General features: G+C 37.3%; 4 protein-coding genes across 4 annotated transcripts; 1 reads left to right on the top strand and 3 right to left on the bottom strand.

Moving 5' to 3' along the window:
- Positions 1-1,413: 1,413 nt before the first annotated feature.
- LOC111913778 (epidermis-specific secreted glycoprotein EP1) lies at positions 1,414-2,916 on the bottom strand. The gene has a single exon (XM_023909493.3). It carries the CDS (start codon positions 2,866-2,868, stop codon positions 1,558-1,560), a length of 1,311 nt encoding a protein of 436 aa, XP_023765261.1. The 5' UTR covers positions 2,869-2,916; the 3' UTR covers positions 1,414-1,557.
- A 585-nt stretch (positions 2,917-3,501) lies between these two features.
- On the top strand, positions 3,502-4,209 carry LOC111915029 (uncharacterized). Its single transcript, XM_023910736.1, has one exon. It carries the CDS (start codon positions 3,502-3,504, stop codon positions 4,207-4,209), a length of 708 nt encoding a protein of 235 aa, XP_023766504.1.
- A 1,137-nt stretch (positions 4,210-5,346) lies between these two features.
- LOC111913783 (epidermis-specific secreted glycoprotein EP1-like) lies at positions 5,347-6,877 on the bottom strand. The gene has a single exon (XM_023909498.3). The coding sequence runs from the start codon at positions 6,845-6,847 to the stop codon at positions 5,525-5,527; it is 1,323 nt and encodes a 440-aa protein (XP_023765266.1). The 5' UTR covers positions 6,848-6,877; the 3' UTR covers positions 5,347-5,524.
- A 4,223-nt stretch (positions 6,878-11,100) lies between these two features.
- On the bottom strand, positions 11,101-12,627 carry LOC111913793 (epidermis-specific secreted glycoprotein EP1). Its single transcript, XM_023909507.3, has one exon. It carries the CDS (start codon positions 12,591-12,593, stop codon positions 11,271-11,273), a length of 1,323 nt encoding a protein of 440 aa, XP_023765275.2. The 5' UTR covers positions 12,594-12,627; the 3' UTR covers positions 11,101-11,270.
- Between the last annotated feature and the right edge of the window lie 4,855 nt (positions 12,628-17,482).

The raw sequence follows: 17,482 nt of genomic DNA, 5'->3' as shown, positions 1-17,482 counted from the left end.
CGGCCTTCCACATCGCCAACAATACGTAAAAATAGTTCATTCCTCACCTGGAACCGACGTCGAAACTTTACAGCGTAGACGGCGTCATCTACAAAATAATCTTCTATAAAACGATCGTGTCCGGCTTCGTGATTTCTACGTAATGGCGGCTTTCTTATGTTAGGTCGTGCACGTGATGTTTCACCAAGTTGGTTTTGATAGTATGCAACCGTTTTCACCATGAAGGAACCGATAAACTTAGCTTTCTCTACTGCCGTCAAATCGGATGATGAAGATGATGACATTTTGAGTAATATTTTTTAGAGAGAAATATAGAGAAATATAGATTATGGTTTAAAAAAATGATAAAATGTTTGAGTATTTATAGATTAAGAAAAAAGAAGGAAAAAAGAAAAAAAATAAATAAATATATACATATGTAACGGCTATATAGCCGTTTGAGTAAAAAAGAAAAAAAAATCGTCGGCCAATGGTTAGAAGAGAGAGAGAGAGCGGGACTCTCTCCCCCCACTGTCTTCCCACGGTTCCTTTCCCGCACCCACGGTGCGGTGTGCACAAGTGCGGGATCGGTTCCCGCTCCTTCCCCTCATCCCACTCCGTCCGGCCTTATAGTTCGGTTAACATTTAAAACATTCTCTGCTATATCTATCAATAAGTCATTTCAAATGAAATATTCCAAGTTAGTGTACATCCCTCTTATTGGTTGGTTAAAATGACAAATTTTTGGTGTTCAACATATTTGTGATAATAAAAAAAAACGTATATTGTTAGTTTAACAATTTTAAAAGAAAATAGAATATATAAACATGACATAAAGGGTGTCTTTCAAGAATATAAATGTAAATACTCAAATCGATATTTGTTTTTTAGTTGTAATATTGAAAGTAGGATGTTATTTCCTTGAACCGACTCCACCTACAAATTAACGAGCAATTCAATATTGACTTTTGGTTCCATAATGTTGTTTATTTTATTCGGCGAATACAATAAACAGAAGAAATTTTTTAAACCCAATTATACGTTTTTTATACACTATTTTTATTGACACAATGTGGATAAAAAAAGATAAAATTAATAATAATAAACTTATGTTTTGTTTATAAAAATACATTTTGTTTATATAAATAGATTTGTTATTCCGTCGTAAATTAATTACAACCTCCCAAGGTTGCATCTAGATTTAAAAAAAAAAAAATCAAATTTTAAGCATAAATCTTATGATAAACTTACCATTATAAGTCAAATCCTTCTATTAAATTAATTCGCATTATTTACGGCACCATCTTACATACTATTTCAAAAAAGTTTTTTTCTTTTTCTTGCACATCTGCTATATTTTATAAGTTGGTTGTAAATGATGAATTTAATAAAAATATTTTTTTAATCATTTTAAATATTATTTATATATAACGGTTATCTCATATAACCTAATTTTTTATAAATCAAAACAAGAATATTATTTGATTTCGATACAAAGACACAATGGAAGGTCAGAATTTACTAAAAGCAACTATACAGTGCACCTTCCTTGTTCCCGGTTTCTCGTGCACCACAGAGCTACTGAATAGGTGTTTTGATATAAGCCAAATGAGTCGAGTTCCCAACCCTCGTCAAAGTTTTCAATTCGTAAGCGATCCAACACCTCGATAGATCAGTGCGATAGAAATACCCCATACACTTACAGTCCTTTGTGCATTTACTCTCGCAATCTTTCTGTTTCATCGGCCCACTCCCCGGAGAGTATTTAGAAGTGAAATGGTCGACCCCTTTGAGCTGGTAGTAACGAGAACCACCCGCTTTACAAGATGGCGTCTTCACGTTGCAAGTTTTGCTCCACGCAAAAACACCCTCCGGCGACGGACACCCAACGCACTGGCTGTCCTCACACAGCCCAAACTTGCCGCAGCGATCAGGCTGTTGGCACTCGTCTTCAACTATCTCTCCCCTCTCGCTCACCCTTCTAGTGAACAAAGTGAACATCAGACTCCATGAGCTGAAACGGACATTCTGACGATAAGAGTAGAGTCTTAAGTTCCCATCGATGCCTAATCGGAGATATGATAACGTGCTATTGTATCGGAGTATGTCGAAGTCCAAATTAGGTTGAGCTTCAGAGTTTGAAAGACGACACTTTAGCGCATTAAAGTAGTTTTCTTCGTATTCGGTTCTCTGGATTTCCAATGTTGCATTGACAATATTCACATTTCGGTCGTTCACTTCGGGAAACGTGGAAGCCCAGTAAAGCATGTTCTTATAATACAAACCCAATCTTTTTGGCTCTATCACGAAACTATACGCTCCGTTAACGTTGTTCGTCGCTGAAGCTCTGCTGACGAGCTTCGTCGGACCTCCGACCCGGAGAGATTGACCAAACAAGAGTGTATCAGTCGGTGAATCAAAGCTTTGCCAGACGAAACCACCCTTGGAGTCACGAAGCACGATGTTACCATCGGAGAGTATGGCAAAACCGACGACACCCTTGTTGGCGGTGTTGGTTTGCCATGCGATCCGTCCATCTCCGTCGGCGAGTACAAGGTTTCCGTCGGAGGCTAATGAGAAGGTGGCGTTTTCGCCAACTGGGTTGCCTCTGTTGGCATCCCACACCCATGGCATGACTGCTTGATCACGTCTGGTTCCCATGCGGAGACTGAGAGTGTAGACACCGGGGGTGGTGTTGTAGAAACAGAGCTGGAAAGGGTAGGTGAATGGAGGAAGAGGACGATAGTTTGGGGCGTATTCGGAATCGAATTCTCCAAAATCGCCTTGATTGACATACCGAAAAGTATCGGCGGGAGGAACAACGGCGTTGGAGATGGATAACGATATGAAGATGAAGCAGCAAAGGATAAGGGAGAGAGAAGAAACCATGGTTACTGTGTTGCCTTGTCGGATATATATGCATATATATAGACTTTTATATTCTCTTTATGAAAGAATGTTAATTTAATGAAAAGGTAATAGTTACTAGTATCGCGGGTTCGTGTGTCCGTCAAAATCCGTTTGCTTTACTTAGGCTTCACGGTGCGGGTACCGTTCCAGACCGCACTTTATGCCACGTAGTATTGAAACACCGTTTTCAGACCGCGGTCTAGTACAATCTTGGCCATAGTGCGGTTCTCTAAGACCGTGTGTTCTGATTGGTTGAGGGAAGTTGGGAAGGATTGACGTTGAGCATTTAATTTTTTTTCTTTTGCTTTTTCTTTTCTATATATATACATATCAACTTAATCTTTTTTTTTACAACACAATCTCCTTTCTCTCTCAAAAAAAAAAAAAAAAAAATTTAAATCACCACTCTCTCAAAAATGTCATCTTCTTCATCTTCTGAAGAATTTCAGACTATTTTTGATATCGCTATTGCGTGTGTTTAAATGGCGGAACAAACATACAACGTTGTATGTAACAACGCAGCTGTAAGTTCTCAACAGAGAACACGAAGATATATTTACAGAAATCGTGAAGAAGTCAACCAACGTCTGGTGCAAGAATATTTTGCAGAGAATGCCACTTACCAAGGTATTTCGTAGGCGCTTCAGAATGCTCAAAGGTTTATTCGAACGTATAGTTGACGATGTAACGAGGGAGTGTAGTTTTTTCCAACAACGCTACGATACTAGAGGTACACTCGGTTTCACTCTCTTACAAAAATGCACGGGCACACTTCGTCAGTTAGCATATGGAATTCCGCCTGATGCGCTAGACGAAAGTTTTAGGATGTCTGCTAGGATAGCACGAGACAGTCTCCATTTTTTCTGCAAAACTATGATTCAGTTTTCTGGTCCAAAATATTTACGTAAGCCTACACGTAATGACATCCTGCAATTGCAAGCTCATCATGCTAGTGTGCATGGGTTTCTTGAAATGCTAGGAAGCTTAGATTGTCTCCATTGGGCATGGGAAAATTGCCCTACAACATATTATGGGCAATTTACCCGAGGTGATCATGGTCACCCAACGGTCATACTTGAAGCAGTTGTATCACAAGATATGTGGATTTGGCATGCTTTTTTTGGTTCTCTTGGTTCGATTAACGACATCAACGTTCTTAACCGTTCATTAATATTTAACAACATATACGATAGATTCGCACCAGATTCTTCTTTTCAAGTGCGTGGAACGCCATATAAGTATGGTTATTATCTGGTCGATGGAATCTATCCTAAGTACGCTGTGTTTGTTAAACCGTTTTCAGCTCCACATGGTTCTTGACAAAAGAAATTTAAGAGAGCTCAAGAAAGAGCTAAGAAAGATGTTGAGCGTGCCTTTGGAGCTCTGAAGAAACGGTGGTTCATATTGAAAAAACCAACAACTTATTTGGGCAAGGAAAAACTTCAAGAAATCATATATACATGTATTATATTGCATAACATGATTAATGAAGACGAAGGAAAAGCGATATGTGAGTTTGACGAAGAAGAAACCATACCAGAGACATAGCCAATAGAAATTGGTGGCGAAGAGTATATAAACAGGAGAGCAAAGATACATTGCACTGAAACATTTTACAATCTTCGCAATGACTTGGAAAACATTTATAGGGTTCAAAACATTAACCTTAATTTGGATTCACCGGATGACCCCGAAGACGAGTTCTCGGAGAATGACTTTATGTAGTTTGCTTTAGTTATTTTATTTATGTTTTTTAAGTTTCTAAGATTATTTAAATGTCATATGTATGGGTTTTTTTTAGTAACGTAATATAGTGTTTTTTTTTTTTAATTTTTAAGTAATGAAAAATTATGTTTTTGTTATTAAAATATAAGTTATATTAAATTAAAATAGTTAAAAAAAGGAAGTTTTATTAAATTAAAATACTTAAAAAAAACAAAAAAATAAAAGAAATGAAAAGTGTGGCACTACACACTTGATGTGGCAAGAAACCACATTTGAGTGGTAAAAAATGACATGACGCTTATGTGATGGGAGAAGGAATGCATTTTCGGTGACTCCAATTCCCCCAGCCTTATTAACCAATCAGGAATCATCTATAACACTCTACCCTAAATTTAGCCCAAAAAACCGAAACTCCAAAAATTATGTTCTCTATTTTCCAATAATATCCCACATGTATCTATACCATGCGACAGGGTTTTTAACTTTTCTGATAGCATTTGTTCTGGCGACAATAAAAAAAAAATTTAAAATTAATTAAGGGCGTCTAAATGGTAAAATAAGAAAAAAAATTTAGCCTACCTTATAAAATTTATAGAAAGACCACGATGATTGATGTGATCTCGTCTTTCATTCCCTAGAGGTGTATACAAATAGCAGCTACCCTTTTTTATGTCGTTGTAGAATTTAATAAATAATCGATCTTTTTTCTTGTAGACTGGAAACACATTACTCTTCTGCAAATGTGTTACGCATACCAAAGCGTTTTACATCTTAAAAAGTATACCACATAGACTCTTTGATTTCGATACAAACACACAATGGAAGGTAAAAATAAGAAAAGCAGGTAAACAGTGCTATTTCTTCAAATCTTTCATCTTCCTTATTCCCTCTTCCTAGTAGACTTATCCAACTACTGGATGGGTGTTTTGATGTACGCCAAATGAGTCGAGTTCCCAACCCTCGTCAAAGTTTTTAACTCGTTAGCGATCCAACACCTCGATAGATCAGTGCGATAGAAATACCCCATACACTTACAGTCCTTTGTGCATTTACTCTCGCAATCTTTCTGCTTCATCGGCCCAGTCCCCGCAGAGTATTTAGAGGTGAAATGGTCGACCCCTTTGAGCTGGTAGTAACGAGAACCACCAGCTTTACAAGACGGCGTCTTCACGTTGCAGTTTTTGCTCCACGCAAAAACACCCTCCGGCGATGGACACCCAACACACTGGCTGTCCTCACACAGCCCAAACTTGCCGCAGCGTTCAGGCAGTTGGCACTCGTCTTCATATAAACCCTGCCTCGTGGTCTCCCTGTTATCGAACAATCTAAACACCAGACTCCATTGGCTAAAACGGATATTCGGAGGACGATAAGAGTAGAGTCGTAAGTTCCCATCGATGCCTAATCGGATATAGGATAACGTGTTATTGAATCGGAGTATGTCCATGTCCAGATAAGGTTGAGCATTAGAGTTTGAAAGATGACACCTAATTGCGTTAAAGTCGTTATTGTATTCGGTTTCCACGATGTCGAATGTTGCATTAACAATAGTCACATTTGGTTGGTTCAATTCCGGATACGCCGGAAACGTGGAAGCCCAGTAAAGCATGTTCTTATAATACAAACCCAATCTTTTTGGCTCTATCACGAAACTATACGCTCCGTTAACGTTGTTCGTCGTTGAAGCTCTGCTGACGAGTTTCGTCGGACCTCGGATCCGGAGAGATTGACCAAACAAGAGAGTATCAGTTGGTGAATCAAAGCTTTGCCAGACGAAACCACCCTTGGAGTCACGAAGCACGATGTTACCGGTGGAGAGTATGGCAAAACCGACGACACCCTTGTTGGCGGTGTTGGTTTGCCATGCGATCCGTCCATCTCCGTCGGCGAGTACAAGGTTTCCGTCGGAGGCTAATGAGAAGGTGGCGTTTTCGCCAACTGGGTTGCCTCTGTTGGCATCCCACACCCATGGCATGACCGCTTCATCACGTCTGGTTCCCATGCGGAGACTGAGAGTGTAGACGCCGGGGGTGGTGTTGTAGAAACACAGCTGGAAAGGGAAGGTGTATGGAGGAAGAGGACGATAGGTTGGGGCATATTCGGAATCGAGTTCTCCAAAATCGCCTTGGTTGATATACCGAAAAGTGTCGGCGGGGGGAACAACGGCGTCGGAGATGGCGAATGATATGAAGATGAAGCAGAAAAGGATAAGGGAGAGTGCAGAAAAAGCCATGGTTAGCGGTGTTGCTTTGTTGGAAATATGCATGTATATATACATACAAATACAAATTTACAATTTTTTTTTCCGAAAGCATGTTAATTTATTGAAAGTGCATAAGTTACTGGTATCCCGGTTGTATACATTATTAAAGGGATGGATATCATTATCAAATAAACAAATGCAATTAAAATATATTTTTAAAATAACAATATTATATTTTAAATTATTGTAATCATGACTTGTGTTTATTTCTTTTTATTTTTCTATTAATTTTATAATGATAATAAGAAGCTACTAAAAAATTATTATTAATATTGATACAAAACGAACCTCTACTTAGAGGTCTTCACAGTTTTTTTTTTCGATCAAAAACCGCAGCGGAACCGTTTAAAAATTAAAACCAAACAAAATCAAATTGTTACTAACGGTTTGGTTCTGGTTTAGTTTCACGGTTTGGGCTTTTTAGGCTCATTTTTTGTCGAGTACATTAAATTGTTAAAAAAAACTGCTATATTGTTACAACTGTCAAAAAATCTGCCAAAAAAACAACATTAAAGCTATCAAAATTGCCAGAAAACTGCAAAAAATTGTTAAAAAAACAACATATTAAAGTTGTTAAAACTTTTTAAAATCTTTCTATTACGTCAAGCATTTGTATCTATTCATGCAACCTAAAAACCATCCAAAACAGTAAATAAAAATAACAAATATTGTTCCATTACATCAAACATCAGACCGATACACACAAACCACAAATATTTTTCCATTATCCGCAAGCTCACTTCCAAAATGTTATCCACTTCCAAAATGTCATCCAATTCATATGTGTTTATTGTTCAAAAAACTCAATATTAAAACATCACACCAAAAGTTCAATATAAGACCATGAGAAGAAAAGTATCTTTCAATCGATATTGTCGGCGCAAATACTAAGTTCGCTTGCAAAACCTGAAATACAGGTTATATTTTGTAAAAAATAATAACAAAGAGATATAAAACTTTTTAACATCTGAAATCTTACTATTTTGAATTTCTTCAAGGTCTTCAATTTCTTGCAACACATCTTCATAACAAACTTTTGCAGTTTTGTTAAACACACCCCAAATCCAATTTTGTGTGCATACAAGCGCTTGCACTCTTTTAGGAGAAAGACTACTCCTAAATAAATCCAAAACTCTACCCCATGTGCTAAATGTGGATTCCGAAGCAACTATAGAAACTGCAACAACCACGACATCGCGTGCAATTTTTCCCAAAATACAATATTTTGCTTTATTTGTCTTCCACCAATCCAACAAGTCAAATGACTCATAACTTGGCTCTTGATTGTCTGACAAATATCTTTCAAGCTCACTCAATTCTCCTATTTTTTTCATCTTCCAAATGTTCCTTATATTTTAGCATACGTTTCTCTTGTATGTTAAGATTCTCATTAACTTTTCTTTTGTTATGATTCTTGTTTGAAGAAGAATTTTGGCATGCATAGGATCTTTTTCCAAATAAAAGACATAAAGTCGATTCAAAGTGGCTTTTAACTTTTTTTCAAGTCACATGCAATATCACCGATAGGTTATATTTCTTCCAAACTCCAATTGACATATTTTAATTTGTATCGAGGATCAAAAACAACATCTACATACAATATAGAATTCATCTTTTCTGCATTTTCCCAATATTTATCATACTTTGCTTTCATATTCATAGCCATTGAACTCACCCGCCATCACTTTTAATGCATTCATGAATATGGCTATGCAATGAACACATATCATGAAAGTAAGCACGAAAAGTTACATACAAAGACCCCGAAAACCGATTTCACACTTCATAAAACACCTTAGCAAAAACCATAAATGCTTGTACAACATCCCAATCAATATCTGTAACGCTCCGTTCTTAAAATATCTATTTATGGGTTCCCGAGATCAAGAGTAAGGGCGTTTCGGTCTTTTTATGGGTATTGGGTTTATTCGAAATGGGTTTTCGGGTCGGGGTGTGTCACTAGAAGCGTAGGTCTTCTCGCGCCCCTTTATGTGGATATAAAGTTCGTCGGGAACGAACTTAGGATGGAGGATATGTTGTAAATTGAAGATATTGACAACAATGGTCCCTAAGGGGGAAGTTTAGCAAAGGGGTCCCATGCATGCCAAGCATTCATGCACGTGTTTGGCTAGGTACGCCCAACGTAATGGAGTAAATGAACGCGGAGGTCTCTCGACGTACGCCCAACGTACTGGATGTACGCCCAACGTACGTCTATCATCCAGAAACCCTAAATTTAGGGTCAACCACTATATAAGGAACATTATGGTTCCAACCCTAGCCTCCATAAACACTCTCTTACCCTCAGAAAACCCTAGATAGCCGTTCCACCTCCATTGTTGGGTGTGTTGACCTTGGAAAGCTTGTTTTGGCAAAGGAAAACCAAGAAGAAGAAAACATAAGTTGTCAAAGAAGGAGTGGGGCGGCTGGAGCTCGTAGATCTGGAGAGGCATCATCTTCTGGAGCCCTTTTGAGGTAAAAAGTCTCTGGCTTGACAATCTTATTGTATAGATCTTTGTGTTGTGAAGTTTTAACACCATTCTTGTCCCAAAAACCTCAACTTGATGCATGATTCGAGTTGGTCGAGATTAGTTGTCCTTTCAGACCTTAGGAGAGGTCTTGAGTAAGAAAAATGAGGTCCCAAGGGCTTTGGTTGTCTCATATGTGATATAGGTAGGTCTTAATGGATTAAGACCTTGGGTTAAGAGGTTTATGGACGTCCCAAGTAATAAAGTTTGAGACTTTATGAATCCTAGGCATATTTTGTCTATGGATCTGAAGTTTGGGCTTAAGAGCTTAAGCCATTAAGATCTTATGTGGAGTTGTAGTTCAGCGAGGTTACGCCCTGCCTAAATGGGAGTACGCCCAACGTAGTGGGTCTGTGTCCTGATTCCAATCCGCGAGCATTGTTGTACACCCAGCATACCAAGAAGGGAACGCCCAACGTACTCCCTCTGTTGAGTTTTCATTTTGGGCCTTAAGAGATTGGGTTGTTATTGGGCTAATATGGCTTGGGCTGTGACTGGACATTATGGATGGAGTAATTTGGACTCACTAATTATTATGGACCTTGGATCTAGGCCCATTTGGTGAGGTGGGCCCAATTTAGTAAATTGGGCCAATATTGGGCTTTGCTTCAGACTTTTGGTCTTTGGACCATTAATAGGCTTGAGAGCTTACCTAGTGTTGGGCCTTTCATATTTTCATTATGGACCTTAGTCATGGACCAAATTGAGTTAAGGGTAAATTGGTCAATTTACCCTTGGAAGGATATTGTGCTTGGTCTAATGTGTATTTTGCTACTTTGGATAGTTCAGGATCTTTGGTGAGACGGTGGTTCGGGCATCTGCTTCTTCAGTTTAGAGTTTCGAAAGTCGCGAGGTGGGTTATCCTCACTATATCGACAGGGTCTACGGCACCAAGGCCGACCCTTTATCGCACTAAAAAACAGCCTTTTACGACGCTCATTGCGCATCGTAAAACGCTCAGACGACACGCAAATGCGCGTTAAGGAAGGCCCTGTCATAAAGAGAGACGACGCGCTTTTGCGCGTCATCTATAGACGACGCGCTTTTGCGCGTCATCTATAGACGACGCGCATTTACGACGCACGGTTATGATACGCAATGCGTATCAAGGAAGGCCCTGTCATAAAGGAAGACGACACGCATTTGCGTGCCGTAACCTTACGAAGCGCGTGTTTATGACACGCAATGCGTATCTAGGAAGTCCCTGTCAAGAAAGGTCATGTCATAAATAAAGACGACACACAATTTTGTGTATCGTAATTTTAGTGTTTTTTTTTTTTTTTTTTTTAAATTATTTATAGATTTACTGATTTTCAAATTAAATTTGCATTTCATGTTTCATAATAGAAAATAAAATACCATATAGAAAAAATACATGCCTTCAATAGGTAAGGTGTTGGTAGTCTACAAGGGGACTAATTGTTTGCATTTACAAGAAAAGATTGATTGTTTTTTAAGTTCTACATACAACATAAAAAAGATAAAGTAAACAAAATTAAAATTAAAAGATTTTTTTCAATAATTATAAAAAAATGGTAATCCGCAAGATAATCATATTTTGCAGTTTATACGTTCTTGTAATTATTGAAACAATTTTTAATTTTATTTTTTATAATTATTAAAAAAACTTTATTTAAACTGTAAATATTTTGTCCACTTGTAGACTGTAAACACATTTATTCTACTGCAAATGTGTTATGCATACCGAAGCGTTTTACATCTTAAAAAATATACAACCACATAGTCTCTTTGATTTCGATACAAACAGACAATGGAAGGTAAAAATATAGAAAAGCAAGTAAACAGTGCTATTTCTTCAAATCTTTCATCTTCCTTATTCCCTCTTTCCTAGTAGACTTATCCAACTACTGGATGGGTGTTTTGATGTACGCCAAATGAGTCGAGTTCCCAACCCTCGTCAAAGTTTTTAACTCGTTAGCGATCCAACACCTCGATAGATCAGTGCGATAGAAATACCCCATACACTTACAGTCCTTTGTGCATTTACTCTCGCAATCTTTCTGTTTCATCGGCCCACTCCCCGGAGAGTATTTAGAAGTGAAATGGTCGACTCCTTTCAGCTGGTAGTAACGAGAACCACCCGCTTTACAAGACGGCGTCTTCGCATTGCAGTTTTTGCTCCACGCAAAAACACCCTCCGGCGACGGACACCCAACACACTGGCTGTCCTCACACAGCCCAAACTTGCCGCAGCGTTCAGGCAGTTGGCACTCGTCTTCATATAAACCCCGCCTCGTGGTCTCCATATTATCGAACAATCTGAACACGATACGCCATTGGCTAAAACGGATATTCGGAGGACGATAAGAGTAGAGTCGTAAGTTCCCATCGATGCCTAATCGGATATAGGATAACGTGTTATTGAATCGGAGTATGTCCATGTCCAAAAAAGGTTGAGCATTAGAGTTTGAAAGATGACACCTAATTGCGTTAAAGTCGTTATTGTATTCGGTTTCCACGATGGCGAATGTCGCATTAACAATAGTCACATTTGGTTGGTTCAATTCCGGAAACAATGGAAACGTGGAAGACCAATAAAGCATGTTCTTATAATACAAACCCAATCTTTTTGGCTCTATCACGAAACTATACGCTCCGTTTACGTTGTTCGTCGTTGAAGCTCTGCTGACGAGCTTCGTTGGACCTCCGATCCGGAGAGATTGACCAAACATAAGCGTATCAGTAGGTGAATCAAAGCTTTGCCAGACGAAACCACCCTTGGAGTCACGAAGCACGATGTTACCGGTGGAGAGTATGGCAAAACCGACGACACCCTTGTTGGCGGTGTTGGTTTGCCATGCGATCCGTCCATCTCCGTCGGCGAGTACAAGGTTTCCGTCGGAGGCTAATGAGAAGGTGGCGTTTTCGCCAACTGGGTTGCCTCTGTTGGCATCCCACACCCATGGCATGACCGCTTCATCACGTCCGGTTCCCATGCGGAGACTAAGAGTGTAGACGCCGGGGGTGGTATTGTAGAAACAGAGCTGGAAAGGGGAGGTGTATGGAGGAAGAGGACGATAGGTTGGGGCGTATTCGGAATCGAGTTCTCCAAAATCGCCTTGGTTGACATACCGAAAAGTGTCGGCGGGGGGAACAACGGCGTCGGAGATGGCGAATGATATGAAGATGAAGCAGAAAAGGATAAGGGAGAGAGAAGAAATAGCCATCGTTAGTGGTATTGTCTTGTCTAATTGATATATATATATATATATATATATATATATATATATATATATATATATATATATATATATATATATATATATATATATATATATATATATATACACACTAGTTTATAACCCGTGTAAACTACCATTATACAACTAATTAAAATTTTAAAATAAAACCAAAAATTATTAATCAATTATTTTATATAAATTAGTAATTAAGAGATTTTTTTTTGTTATATAAATTTTAATCATTGATTTAAATAAATATGTGAAATTATATCATTTTATAATTTGTATTAAGTTTATTTTAATTTTTATACTAATGTTATTAATTTAACATAATTAAAATGAAAAATCTAAAATTTGAAATTTGAAATGGATAATCAATAAGTTTACAAATTATATGCATTAATTAGGAGATATAATATAGTGACACATGACAAAAAGATAATAAAATATGCTTAATTAGGAGGCCTAATAAGATGACACATTATAAAGAAGAATAAAACTATTCTTTTATATATATATATATATATATATATATATATATATATATATATATATATATATATATATATATATATATATATATAATTATTTTTAACGAAAGCTTGTTAATTTATTGAAAGTTTTACTCGTATCCCGGTTTTATCCATAGTTTTACAAATCTCGTTTTAATATAAGTGTTGATTAATATTATGGTATGTCAGACAATTTATTTCAAAATTTAAATTTATATTTTCTAATTATAAGTTAAATTTGAAATTATAATAACTTTAAAAATTTGATATATCTCTTAATTATTAATTTATTTAAAATAACTTATTTAAAATAATTGATTAAAAATTATAAATTTTTATTATAAAAGTTTAATTAATTTTATAACCGTGATTCTTACGGGTTATAAACTAACATAAAATAGAAAAAATACGATTAAAATTTATTTTTAAAATACCAATATTATATTTTAAATTGTTGTAACATGACTTCTGTTTACTACTTTTTATTTTTTTTATTAATTTTATAATTATAACAAGAAGCTATTAATAAATTATTATTAATATTATTAAGACAAAACGTCGTTACAACAAAATGGAAAATATATGGCAATAATAACCATCAAATATGAAAATAAATATTCCATGGTTATTTGGAAAATGTTCATTTTCGAAAAAATGCTTTATGATAAAAAAGGTTATTTGAATTTTTTTTTCACAATTAATGAGTAATTTTTTAATAGAGTTCCCAAGTAAGATTTGTGCGTTGTAATGTTAGCATGTTTCCAAAATTTATGAGGTAAAGTTATTTCGAAAATACCTTTATCAAATTTTTTAAACATGTGATAAAAGTTTCGAACTCACTTAGACCGGTCGGTGCACTCTCTACCACACATTGTAGTTGTTGATTTGGCGCCGCAGTATGCGACTAACACAACTCGAATCCCTTCTTACCGCAACCAAAAATAGTGTGATGACCTAACAACAATATTTTTCTTTCTTTTTGACCGTTGGTGTGTGTGTGTAGTAAACTGTGGTATGTCACCCACAGGTTTTGAAGGATGAAAGGAAAAATGATGCGGCGATAACATGACAGTGTAATAGTACGGTGAGTGTGGTATGATTTTCAAAAAACCATTTTCTGACATAAAATATTTTTGAAAATCTTATTTTTTGTAATTTCAAAACTCATTAATTATTTTCGAAGCACTTGTTCTGCAAAAGATGGTTCAAATTTTTCGAAAAAGTTTGAAATTTTGGAAAAATTAATGTTTTAATCTATTTAAATCTACATTTTCAGTTAAGGGTTGATTTTCTTTGTTTGAGTATGTTATCACTGTAAGTGGTCAGTGAGTGAGATTTGTTGGGATGTAAACATAAACAATAGAAACTTATGAAAGAGAGATTATCAAAACAAAAGAATTTAAAAAGAAACTTAGGAAGTAGTTGCATGACAATGACATGCTACATGCAGGTTTCCAAAACATGAATGGTGATATGCAACGCCGCAAGCACAACAATATTCGATTTTTCTAGGCGGATGTAGAGTAGATAAAAACAATACTAAGCATCTAGGAATTTGTATCCACTTCGATAGTGAGCCCTGTGAAAATGTCGGAGACAGATATATTATTCGAGTTGCCATTATTCAATAGAGAAAATTCATGAAATAACCAAAAGTTAGGGGGTGTTTTAAGGAAATAACCATGAAATTTTAAGTTTCGGAAAATGACCATGAGATCTGCAGATGGGACTCTGAGGATCTATTTAATCTTCTATGGAACGATGCATAGTATTGAGGAAATGACGTGGCAACACTAAACGACAAAAAAATATTGTGGATATAATGGTTCCGTAGAGGTGGCTCTGCAGATCCATTGTACACCTCTGTGGATCTATAATATCTCTGAGGAATTGGTGGTTGACCGATTTTACCTCGTTTTCGCCAATTCATCAGAGGATTATAGCGATCCGTAGAGGTGTACAATGGATCCGCAGAGCCACCTTTGCGGAACCATTATAGCCATAATTTTGTTTTTGTCTTTTAGTACATTAACCCCATTGCAGGTTGATTTTTTTGCAGTCTCCTTTTAATTATGAGGAGATAAAAATGGTAGTTTTTGATTGTGGTTCTATTAAGTGAAACACCATGCTTCGAATTGTTTCTTATTTTGGAATAGTGATCAGGGATTGGGTATTAGCGGGCTTAGGACCCAAGAAGAATTGAGATTTGGACTCATTTGGGGTTAGATAAATTAATTTGGATGATTTGGGTTTTCGGTTTGTGTTTTGGAGCCAAAAGGTATTTCGGTAATTTATCAGCTCGGGCTTCTATGGAAAATAGATGTTTATTCGGGATTTGGTAAGGCAGTTATGAGTTGATGGACGTATATAGCTTCTCGTTACCTTTTTATGAATATAAGGATCGTCGAAATCGGAATTACAACGAAGAAGTTATGGTCTTCAGAATATGTTAGGGTTTGTAGGGAAACCCTAGTATGTGGGACATACCTAGGGTGTATGCGGGGCGTACTCATGTGAAAAGAATTACATTGTGCCAAATGTTGAGTATACTTAGCGTACTGTGAGGGTCAGATTGGGTTTGTGATACCTCGTATGCTGGGCGTACGAGGAATACGTGGGGCGTACGAAGGATAAATGAAAACCCTAATTCTTGGAGTTGTACCCTATATAATCTCATTAAGTCTTTTTGGTTGGTCCATTTATCAACCTCCAAGTTCCCAAAACCCTAGAAATCGTCTCTAAGCCTCCATCGTGGTAATTTTGAGCTTATGATGTGCATTTTGGTGTTTTTGGGTCGTTGCCAAAAAGATGGAGTTTGATGCAAGGTTGTGAATAAAGGATGATCTTATGGATCTGGACTATGTGCTTCATTTCCAGCTTGTTTGAGGTAAAAAGCTTTGATCGTGTTCATTGTTGGCTTAGATCTAGTTGTATGAGTTTTTGGTTCATTTTGGTCCCAAGAATGAGATCTAGTGGTTTGGTACCACTCCAGGAGCTATGAGTTGCTACTCTTGGTGTTTCTGAGGTTCTAGATGCTTAAAGTTGTCTCCTTTAGGGTTTGGAATCCCTCATGCATGAGATGGTGTCCATTTGGAGAAAGTATAATGCTTTATTTTGATATTGGGTTCTTTTGGGGCATGCAAAGTCATCAAGTCAATGACTTTGTGGTTCTAAACGTTCTTTGAGAAGTAAATCTATGGTTTGGACTCCTGCTCTTGAGTATTAAGTGCTTAATGGCATTTTGGCTTAATGGATGAGTATGTTGGGCGTACAAGTCTGTATATGTAGCGTACAATCCAAATTACATGTATGCTTACCGTACAGCTGAGTACGCCCCGCGTACTTAGTCAGGAGGGTTTTAGCTTTTGGGCTTCCTTTTTGGGCTTGGGTGTTGAGTTCTTAATGGGCCATCTGAGTATAAGTGTCTTGGACTAGAAATTTTGGTTGGGGTTTAGGGTAAAGCCCATGTAAGGGGTTTCGGCCCAATTTGGAAAATTGGCCCATAATTGGGATTTGGTTGGTTATTTGGCTTCTGGGCCTTTCAAGTTGTGAGTTGGGCTTTGGTCTTGGACCAAGATAGGTTAGGGGTAAAATGGTGTTTTTACCCCAAGTATGAATTTATGGTTATGGTTTGGAACCTAATTGATAATTGGGTGTTGTTTTGATATTGACAGTTCGGGGAATTTGTCAGCCAACAGTATGGGATCGTCTGTGTGTTTCGGCAGTGCGAGGTGAGTCTCCTCACTAGGTTTAGTAGGTCGAAGGCACCAATACCAGCCCATGATTTATATGTTAGGATGCTAGATGTTTGCGTGATTCTTGCATGTTTTATATGATGATATGCTTACCGGGCAAGGCCCGATGCCTGGCAGGACCTGATGAGCATATTGTATGCTAGTTACTAGTATCTGTTTTTATGCTTTACGGGCGAGGCCCGATGCTGGGCGAAGCTCGATTATGGTATTCTATAGTCTTTGGGATTATTGCATTTCTTAGTAGGTTATACGTTTATATGATTATACGGTTATATGATTATGTGTGTATCAGGCGAGGTCCAATGTCAGGTGGGGCCTGGTGAATGACGGATCTGTAATTTGAGCGGGGATCGATGTCGGGCGGGGCTCATTGTCGGGTTGGGCCCAAGACCAGGTGAGACTCGATGAAGGGCGGGGGCCCAGTAATCTTTTTGCTTACGGTTTTCATTTTATGTTTCAGGTACTTTGGTTTTCAAATGGAAGAGCTCCGGGTGATTGCAATGCACACACCACATGTTTCCGCATTATGTGAATTACTCTGATTTGATGACGCCTTGATAAATTTTGGTTACCTTGGTTTTACAGGAAAGATATGTATTAACGATTT

Source organism: Lactuca sativa, chromosome 7, assembly GCF_002870075.4.
Source record: "Lactuca sativa cultivar Salinas chromosome 7, Lsat_Salinas_v11, whole genome shotgun sequence".
NCBI classification, from domain to species: domain Eukaryota; kingdom Viridiplantae; phylum Streptophyta; class Magnoliopsida; order Asterales; family Asteraceae; genus Lactuca; species Lactuca sativa.
Note: the sequence above shows the minus strand (reverse complement) of the source record. Positions and strands in the feature narration are given on the sequence as shown.